Source organism: Notothenia coriiceps, unplaced genomic scaffold, assembly GCF_000735185.1.
Source record: "Notothenia coriiceps isolate Sejong01 unplaced genomic scaffold, NC01 NC01_scaffold00031494, whole genome shotgun sequence".
In the NCBI taxonomy this organism is placed as follows: domain Eukaryota; kingdom Metazoa; phylum Chordata; class Actinopteri; order Perciformes; family Nototheniidae; genus Notothenia; species Notothenia coriiceps.
Window position 1 is genome coordinate 494,616 of NW_011364195.1, and position 10,552 is coordinate 505,167.

The window sequence follows — 10,552 nt, forward strand, 5'->3', positions numbered from 1 at the left end:
TTTAAATAAAATAAATAATATTTCACATCAAAAGAAACAACAGTGTTTTAACAAATCGTATTAAATAATCTGATGACCGAACTGTAAACAGAATACCTGAAACTTTAACTAAATAAATAACTCAGTTTCCTCTAATCATTAACCCATGTTTGTATAATTGAGTTAACTCCGTGTGTTGCTGCTAGCATACCAACAACGTCACCAACGAATCGACGACTGAATTAGTTGGCAACTAATTTGGTAATCGATTTTAATCGAAGTCGATTAGTTGTTGCACCCCTACACGGAGGCGTGCGTTGAAGCTTCAACGCTGCTTCCCATTCACTTTGAATGGGGTGACGTCCCGCTTTGCCGAACGGCATTGTGGTTCCGTCGCTTCGCTTTGCCTCCATTGCTCGCTTCAAAAGTAGAGAATAGCTCAACTTTTCAAGCTTCGACGGAAGCGTCAGCCAATCAAATCATATGCCAGTACAAGCTCTAGACCAGTGGTTCCCAACCTGTGGGCCGCGGCCCCCTGGTGGGCCGNCTTCAAAAGTAGAGAATAGCTCAACTTTTCAAGCTTCGACGGAAGCGTCAGCCAATCAAATCATATGCCAGTACAAGCTCTAGCCAATCAAACCGCGTGCTTGTGTGTCCGGGGCGGGAGATTCATGTGATTGGTTGTTGGTCGAGCTTCAGACACGCCCGCCGTGCAAGCTTCAACGCACGCTGCCGTGTGGAGGCTGCGTAATACAACGTTTTAACTATGATCATTTAGGAACTTCATGTTGTGACCTTGCTTCATCTACTGAATGTTTGATCAGTTATGAATAGTATTAAGGAAAAAAAAGGAAATCTTTCTTCCAAAGATATTCCAGGTTAGACTTTTCTTCAATTATATTCCTGCCCACATTCTTAGGTTGTGAAAGCAATTAAACGGGAAAATTATATTTGTGTTGTCATGGGTTAGGGTTAATAAAATACTGAGTTGAAAAAAGTTCCTTTTTAGAAAAATAAACTTTTAACACAAACCTTTGAGACACTGTTTCTCTGGCTCTTTTGTCCTCACCAATGTCTGCAGACTGAGATTTGAATCAGTTTATCAGAAAACTGCAGCAACGATAAAAAGTATAGGTTGTAGCACGGCTGACAGGTTAGCTTGATAGGAGAGAAGAAGAGAAAAGCTCAGAGTTAAGGAGTCGTCTACTTTAAAGATTCCTACTCTGAAGTTAAAGGGTAGAAGAAGTTGAAGCTGAAGAAAACTCAAATCTCTTAATGTCACCACCTCCCTTTTGTCTCCCTCAGGTTGGCGAGAAATGATGATGACGAGGAGGAGGCTGCCCGCGAGAGGAGGCGCAGGGCACGCCAGGAGAGGATGAAGGGCAAGGATGGTGAAGACACCAGCGGACAGCCAGACGGTCTGCTCGTGACCAACAGCCACAGGTGATAGACATTTAGCAGCACAGGGTCTGTCTGTGACAAATGTATTTTCAGCAGACTGCTTTGCTCCCTATTGATGGTCCAGGTGAAGAGACAAGAGGAAGAAAAACTGCCCGACTCTTGCTGTATTAATAAGCTTTTATGCTTTTTACAGTCATAGTTTAAAAGTAAAATGGCCATATCATTTATTGCGAGCAATTGTAGATATTTCTCCCTGTAAGTAGCTAGTTCTATTTGCTGGTGCTAGCTAGTTAGCTAGTAGGTTGCTAGCTCACCTTAACCACACATTTGTTTGAAACCCTGTCTATTGCTGATATTTGAACTTTTCTGACTTTTAAAAAAATGATAAACCTGTAAAGTTGTTTCGTGTATTCACTTGATGGCTACATGTGAAATTGGGCTTACAGATGAAGTCAGGCATTGTGTTACAACATAAACATGTTGACAGCTAAGCTAACTTACTTAATATTTACGAAAAGTGTATTCATTTTAAATACTAAAAGAGAAAAGGCTTCCAGGGTAAATACTTACCATTGTGTTTGACAAATAATACATCTTTTGACTAACATAAGCTGGGTTTGTTGGAGTTTAAATTCACTAATTCCTAGCAAGGCAGGTTCTAACGTTAATACTTGTAAAATGTGAAAGTATCGAAATAATGACATAACAGTGGAGGTAGTAGTGTTAAACTGGCCTTTTTATTTTAACACCCAGAAACCTTGGGAGTAACACTCAGTAACTATTGCAGTTGTAGCCTGTTAGCTGGACATGCTAACACTAGCAATACATGCTAAAGCATATATAAACCCAACCTTATTGATTATTTTTTACTATACTATATGTGTTTTCTGGCTTAAAATACAGCCTCCAAAATCTTAAGATAAAGAGTATTTCTTATAAAAGAGCCCCATGCACAGCACTTTAACATGTAAAGAAACCCAAAGCTGGATAGGCCTGCTGTGCCTCGTTAGGACGAAAAACTAAGATGACATATTGTAACATTGTCAGGTGTTGTTTGATGGAATCCTTGTGAAGTGGCTTTTTGCAAACCATTCATTATTTTTTTGCATCCTTGAATGCATTCAGGTCAACCAATGCATAAAGTACTCCACTCTCTACCCGGGTCCCAGCTGTCGACATGAGATGATCTCATACCAATCCATCAGAAAGCCCGCCATAAGAACAAAGGGGCTCAATATCCGTTTCTATGCCGTTCTTTTGGCTATGGGATCAATTGTCTACGATCCAGTGGAAGTAGTGGGCTGCTCTGACATCCAGAAACACAGACGCTGCTTTGTGAATATGAATGTTTCCTCTCTATGAGCTCAGAGATACATCCTGGGCAAGTCAAACAACAAGGGGATTGTGCAGGAGGATGCTGAGACTGGACCTACAGTTGAATAGCCATTGTGTGAATGCAAGGATAATATTTGCCAGACTTTTAGCTCAGAATATTATAATGTGAATTGAAGAATATACATAATAAATAAATCGTTTTTAGCCACTTAGTTGGTCCAGCACTTTAGTCTAGACTGAAGTAAAGCTATTTGACTCATCACATTTTGTACAGACGTTCATGTTCCCCAGAGGATGTATTATAAAGACTTTGGTAATTCCTTGGCTTTTCCTCTAATGCATACAAAAGAGCGATTGAGTCAAGGATACCATTTAAACTCTAGGCCTGAAATCCAAGAGCAATGTACTGATTTTCTGTTTATTTTTCAAGTCTGACCAATAGTTGTTAAGAATATCTGTGGTAAAGACCTGCCAATAAAGCCATTTCCCAGCAGCCTACATACTGGCTGAAGGAATTACTGATGTTGCAGCAACCTTGATTTCCTTTCACAGGATTATGTCTTTTTTGAAACCAAGAGTTGACCTGGTCCAAATCACTTCAGAACGTTTTGTTTGTTTTGGGAAGTTTGCCCTACTTTTTTTTACCTTAAGATTAACAACACTTAACAACTATGGAATTCAATGAACTTACAGGCCTTGACCAAGCTGGGCATCTCAATGGTTAATGGACTCGAGGCATTTTCCTCATTCACCAAAGGCCACACAATAACACGTTTGTTTTCCCTCTCTCTCCTCCTAGTGTGAGCGAGACGGTGTCTGTGAGCAGCTCTTATGGAGGAGGCGCAGACGACGATGAGCTGGTCCTGATGGACCGCATGGCCAAACGAGAGGAGAGACGGCTGAAACGCATGAAGGAGGCGCTGGACAAACAGAACGAGATGGACCCGGCAGAGGGTAACAACAGCAGCAGCGTCACCATGGAGAAAAACAACGCAGAGGAGGAGAGGCCATCCTCCACGCGCAGGGGTCGTAACCGTGACAATGAGGATGAAGAGGAGAAGATGGAGTCGTACAGCTCAAGGAGAGAGCAGAAGGAGGAAGAAGAGGAGGAGGAGGAGGCTGCTCCTGAGGTGGCAGATGAAGGTGTGGATGAAGAGGAGGAGCAGAAAGTGGAGCTGGTGGAGGATAAACCAAGGAGGTCCTACATGAGAGACCAAGTGAGTCACTATTTGATATCACATTATGTAATAACCCGACAAAATGTTATACATTTTCACTTCATTATTTAATAAAGGTTGTATTTTGTTATAATCTGCAGCTTTTTTAACAGCTTTGATGATAAATGTGTTACATCTCCCTTCATTCTGTCGACAATTAGTTAAAGGGGCCCAATTATGCTTTTTGGGTCTACTAAAATCCGGTAAATCTGGTAAAATCCCAAAGTTTGCTCTAGATGGAGTTTAAATGTACCGTAATTTTCGGACTATAAGGCGCACCTGAATATAAGCCGCAGCAGCTAAATTGAATGATGTGTACATATATAAGCCGCACTGGACTATAAGCCGCAGGTGTTTTAATGTTTAATTACCATATGTAAGGGTTCGTGCACAGAGGGGATTGTCGGGAAAGAGATGGCTGTTTGAGGAAGCTCCCATTTATTAACATTTCAACAAACAAGTTGCATATTTGCATAACGTATTCAAGTGTTAGCATTTAGTGCAATAGTAGCTACAGAACATGTACTGTGCTGTGTAAACTGTACTGTATCACATAGCGTTTCAGACACACAAACTTTTCAACTTTCAAACTTAAACGGTGCGCTCCCAGCGCACGCACCGGCACTGATCTACAGCAGTGGTTTTCAACCAGTGGTACGGGGACAAACTGTCTCGCTCTCGTAATGTCTGTCTGTCTTGCTCTCGTTCTGTCTCTCGTACCACTCTCGGTTCCACTTTTACTTTTGCGCGCTACCTGTCTCACTCTTTTCCGGCCTCCAGCTTTTCCTGCTGGAACCCGCCGCTTAAAGGTGGGGGTCCGCGGACCGGCCATAGAGCCCATAGAGTTAAAGGTGGTGGACTGTAACCTGTAAAATCCATAGATTTAGGAGGTCCCCTAGTGGCCGTTAGCTGTAAAAATCCATAGATTAGCCGCACCGTTATATAAGCCGCAGCGTCGAAAAATGGGGAAAAAGGCGCGGCTTATAGTCCGAAAATTACGGTACATATTTACACATTTCATATTTACACATTTTACTGACGACAACATTTAAATACGAGTGGGTGTTCATAAATAGATGCTAAAAAAATAACCCTAAATGCTCAATAAACAGTTATTACATTGTGGTTGTGGTTGTGGCGGGATGGGGGCGATGGAAAGAAGCTGTTCTTCCAAAATGTGGCAGATTTTTCCGAATTGTAGGTGTCATTTAATAATGAAGTGAATATGTGTTACATTTTGGCCGGTTGTTACATAATGCAGTGTTGGAACATAATATGTTGATACACCTTTTTCAGCCGTTTAATGTATCTTTCATAGTCCGTGCAAATGTCATGCTTGTTTCTGTAGGAATCACCTGAAGAACCTAAAATGCAAAACGAGGTATGGTCATCCATTTTTTGACTGCTTTATGCACATCCTTTAGGCAATCACTGATCTTTCTTTCAAAGAAATGATATACAACTTTCCCATAGGCACCCACTGAAGAACATTCAGTAGTCAGTGAGATTTCAAACCAGGTCAAGTCAACAAGTTCAGTGACTGAGGAGAATGCAGTAGCATCAGAGGAGGCTGAGGAGGTACCTGGGGATGATTATGTAGATTATTCATCGGAGAATAAGTCCATGTGTCTCAGAGATGTCACTGACGAGGACAATGAGGTCTCTGAGATACTGCATTCAGAGGATAATGAGGTATAACTCCTGTGGTAAGATTTACATTAGAGGTGTGTTGCACAGCACTGACAATCTCTCTGGGTAACTTCAGTTTCTTTAAGCATCTTAACAGACATAAGTAAACAAACATTCTCCAGATCTAACCACAAAAAAAAAATCTTCATCTTGTTGATTTGGTCGTTAATTTCGGAGCCAGACGCTGAAATTACCCAGACTCCCCCCTGTCGTCACAGTGTGGCTTGCACCGTTTGCAAACTGGCGATAACTGAGCCTACGTTTCCGTGGTCACCGTGTTTTTTCTGCATGTCTTCCACCTCAGCAATGAGAGCAGCAACACTTATAACACTGACTCCGCTCCAAATACTCACTGAGACATCATGTAACTCAAACTAATAACTGTGTTTACTGCATCGGACATTATAAGTAGATCATGAATCCATTATATCATGCGTATACCTTCAGTCAATGTTTGATACCATTCAAGGTTTTATTTTTATTTTTGAAATGAGGGGATAAAATAAGAAAATGTCATTTGGAAATTGGAATTGGACTACTGAATCACAAACCTGTCCAAGATATAATGTAGTAGGTTCTTTAGAGTTGAAGCAAGCCAATAAACCGTTTTAATGCATCAATAAAAACTTCAAATTAATCCTGCAACCCATAAGCTGTGCCTGTAAAACTCTTATTTACTTTCTTCTGTAACCTTATCTTACAAAAGCAAAACTCCTTTATGACCAAAGCATTTTATGCTGTAGTCAGTTTAGGTCTGTGTGACCTTTTTAAAGACCTCTCAGTTTCAAGATGCCTTTGATGTTGTAGGAAACAACAGTGCTCAAAGTGTTCTTTCTAAATCTAACATCGTTGCAAACAGCTATTTACAGCAAGTTCATATTAAAGTGGTCACGGCTAGATACCATAAACAGAAAGGCAAACGTCCCCTCTGCTACAGGTTGATCATATATGGTGCTTTAAAATCCTGACTGGCTGTGAACGCATTGCGATTTGTAATAATTATAATTGATTTGAGCTGAATGACGTTTCGATGACACACTCCCGTGCTGATCACCTGTTAGTTAATCCTGTCTCAGTAGTAGTTTGGAGTGGACGCTGTGTGACGTGATGTTCTGCTGTGTTGTTTTTGTTTGGGGTGTTCTCTTTATTTATTGGACATCCCGCGATGTCACATGACAATCAGCCTACCCACCAATCGCATCCTTGCTCACTGTTCCGGGTGTTTCTGTGCAGGTGAATGAGAGAGGAAGGGACAGGGAGGAGCAGAGGAAGCAGAACGGAGGAATGCACGAGGAGGAGGCTCCCAAACAGCACAGGAAACCTGAGAGGACCCAGAGGTACACACACACACACACACACACACACACACACACACACACACACACACACACACACACACACACACACACACACACACACACACACACACACACACATCAAGTGACATCATGGGTTTCCACTGAGGCCAGATTGGGGATAGCCAGGTCTGATGAATCATTTAAAAAAACAAAGTTCATGTCCCAATTTGAGTAAAGAATGTGTGCCTGAATAGCTATGTTGCTAAAATATTAAGACTACAAATTTAAATGTAATCCAATTGCATATATATTCTCCTTTTTTATTATAGGAACAATAAGGAAGTAGCCAGCACAATACAATATTCTCCAACCTGGCTGATACCATTACAGATTAGCAACAAGAAACATTTTCAGTCCTGCTTTAAATAATTAAGTAGTTGATTCTAAAAATAGATACTTGAAAAAAAGTGCAGCCTTTTATAACATTCGTGGCTTTCCAATTTATTGAATGTCTGTCAAATGAATTTTCCTAATATATGCATTAAAAATGAAGAAATAAGTATACTGCTCAGTGACTGTTTCTGAGTTGTGTAAAACGTACTGCTGTAACCTAATATTCCTTTCTCAAAGTTCAGTCGTAAAGATTAAGATACAAAACAGAACCGGGCTCACTGTTGCTTTCCAAAACACTATATCCAGCAGTGTGAGGAAAATATATGTATTCCTACGAGTTAATAGCATTACATTGAGACAAAAAGTATTACATATTTAAGGAAACATAACACATCTTGTATTTCCTAAATTACACAATGGCAGTCTGGGTCTTTTTCAAGGAAACGATGCAGGAGAAATGTTCCTGTTGGTCATAACACTTCACAGTGTTTGCATTTACTGAACAGCTTCGGTTTAGCCAGGGAAGAACTCGCTAATGTTGCAATTTCACATTTATTATTTGTCGCTACTGCTGGTATAAAAGCATAGAAGTATCGCCTGAGGCATAAGCAAAAATAATTATAAACTGATTTTCAAGCAACAAGCTGTTTGTGTAGCTGTAGCAGAGCAGGAGTGTTTTAGTCCCTCAGGACGAAACCTGAGCTATGCTGTAACATTATCTTTGCAAAGGTGATTCTTGGTATTTGTTTGTCTGCACACTAGTTTTTGTCCGTCTGCGTGTTTGCTTGTCCATGAAAGAGACAATATCTACTTAAATATTCACCTTGTATCAAATGTCAAGCGTTAACCTGAATGTCGTGTTCCACACCTGTGTTCTCTGACCCGTGTCCGTCCCAGCCGTGGCAGTGTGCGTTCCCCCGAGGCGTCCGCCGACGACGACCAGGACGACGCCGCCCGCCTGGAGGCCGACGCCGAGAGCGAGGAGTTCGAGAAGATGAGGCAGAAGCAGCAGCAGCAGGAGGCCGAAGCCGAGCTGGAGGACCTGAAGAGGAAGAGGGAGGAGAGGAAGAAGGTGCTGGAGGAGGAGGAGATGCAGAAGAAGCAAGAGGACGCCGAGAGAAAAGCCAGAGAGGAGGTGAGGAAGAGACGCTTTGAGTTTTCTCTTTACAGTTCACTTTATGGATGCAGTTTGATCAGTTCAACTCCTGCGCCTACGTTTCTTTTTCCCTTTCATCCTTCTGACATTCTACTTTTCAGTGGTGTTTCATATCAAACATTTTATTAGAGATGTTTGTGAAAACATCTCAACTTGTGTGGGTGTTTCCCATACATGACACCTGAGAGGCTGCGTTGCTAGGAGACATGCTGTCAATTACCATGCTGTGCAAAAAAACTGGAGCACAATCCAGCTAGTTTAAAGAGACCTATTCTGCTTTCTGGGGTTTTCCCTTTCCTGTAGTGTGCTATGTAGGTTGTTGTGCATGTCAAAATGGTCTGCTAAGGCTAAAATCCCTGAGTTTCTCTTGTTTACTTCTGTAACAGAGTGACACCACTATGTAGTGCTGCGTACCGGTACGCCGAACCGGTACTTGACTTGTAAAAAGTTTCGGTTCAAGTCCGGTTAAAACCGGAACTTCGCGAACCGGTACTTGGACTCGCAAAAAAACTAGCACTTACGTATATTCTCCTTTTTGTTCTAAACCATCTAAAACCTTCCATAGATCGAGAAATTTGCGCTGAGAAAAGACGAAAAACATCGTGTCTGCTTCTGATACGGCGGCCATTACTGAACTCACGAAGTCTAGCAAAATATCGCAACTGCTCGCGAGATCTGTGGGACGTCAAGGGAAGCTAGCGATGTGATTGGCTTAGACATAGTGGACAGCGTGGTCGAGTAGTAGTCACTACAGTGTATACTGTATAGTAGGTGTGTAACAGTGTAATGCGTATAGTCTACTCTACACTCTACCTTTCAGCAAAGTTTTAGGCTCAGTCAGCTCAGGGACTGTTTGGTTACTTTAGTTTGGTAAATGAAATAAATGTTTGAACTTTGTAGTTGTTCACTGTAGTTGCTGTCATAAGTCATTTGTAGACTAAGTGTTTTTTTTACATTTGTACTTTGTAGAGAAATGTAGACACAAGTTGGAAGGGAGCACAATAAACCTGACGAGTTTGAATTTGAGTTGATTATGAGTTTATTTTCAATTGATAATTAGCTCACAATAAGTTCACTTTAGTTACTCACACAACTTGACACAAGCCATGGACTTGAGACCGGACCAGGTACGCAGCACTACCACTATGTAATACTTGCGCTTCTATTGGTAGAGGCACGACCTAAAAATGAGCATAATAGGACCCCTTGCAAGTATTACATAGTGGTAGTGCTGCGTACCTGGTCCGGTCTCAAGTCCNTTTCGTTCCCGCGATCAACCGGAAGCCCAGAACCTTTCTTTTTTAAGATAGCTGCAGATTGTATTGCTCTTCCTCTTACTACTCTTTTTAACCTCTCCCTCAGCACAAATGTACTTCCAAAAGTATTGAAGTCAGCTTATGTCTTGCCTTTGCTAAAAGGAGGGGAAGCAACTATTTTAAATAACTATAGGCCAATCTCTAAATTGTCAGTTCTGGCGAAGGTGCTCGAACGCCTAGTGAGTGAACAAGTAAAATAGTTTTTATGTAAAAATGATATCCTGTCTAAACATCAGTCAGGCTTCAGAAAGCAACATAGCACCATAACTGCGACAATGAAAGTGGTGAATGACATTACGAGTATTTTAGATAATAAGCAGAGTTGTGCAGCTCTATTTATTGACCTTTCCAAAGCGTTTGATACCGTCGATCATCGCATCTTAAAGCAGAGGCTACTCAGTATTGGCATATCCAGCCATGCAGTGGGGTGGTTTGTGAACTACCTCTCTGAAAGGTCCCAATGTGTTCACTTTGATGGGCTCACTTCTGAGTAGTGCTGTGTACCTGGACTCACATTCAGGTTCAGGTCCGGACTCAGGTCCAGAGGTTCAGGTTCAGGTCCGGACTTATAAGTCCGGACTTGTGTCAAGTTGTGTGAGTAACTAAAGCAAACTTATTGTGAGCTAATTATCAATTGAAAATAAACTCATAATCAACTCAAATTCAAACTCGTCAGGTTTATTGTGCTCCCTTCTAACTTGTGTCTACACCATGTCTTTTCTACAAATCTACATGTGTTACTAACTACACAACACAACCACATACATA

The 10,552-nt window shown here is 41.4% G+C and overlaps 1 protein-coding gene across 6 annotated transcripts in view; it reads left to right on the forward strand.

Moving 5' to 3' along the window:
- Nucleotides 1-10,552, forward strand: part of cald1a (caldesmon 1a) — a 54,360-nt gene that overhangs the window by 30,283 nt on the left and 13,525 nt on the right. For 4 of the 6 annotated variants that reach the window (XR_799946.1, XM_010787972.1, XM_010787974.1 and 1 more), the window contains exons 3-8: nucleotides 1,285-1,422; nucleotides 3,515-3,932; nucleotides 5,281-5,313; nucleotides 5,406-5,624; nucleotides 6,855-6,958; nucleotides 8,210-8,447. Coding sequence is in view for 5 of the 6 variants with exons in the window: in XM_010787972.1 (XP_010786274.1) it covers nucleotides 1,285-1,422; nucleotides 3,515-3,932; nucleotides 5,281-5,313; nucleotides 5,406-5,624; nucleotides 6,855-6,958; nucleotides 8,210-8,447 (1,150 nt within the window). In the remaining variant the exon portion in view is untranslated. The remainder of the gene's footprint in view (nucleotides 1-1,284; nucleotides 1,423-3,514; nucleotides 3,933-5,280; nucleotides 5,314-5,405; nucleotides 5,625-6,854; nucleotides 6,959-8,209; nucleotides 8,448-10,552) is intronic. The other 2 variants (XM_010787975.1, XM_010787976.1) reach the window with 2 other exon arrangements.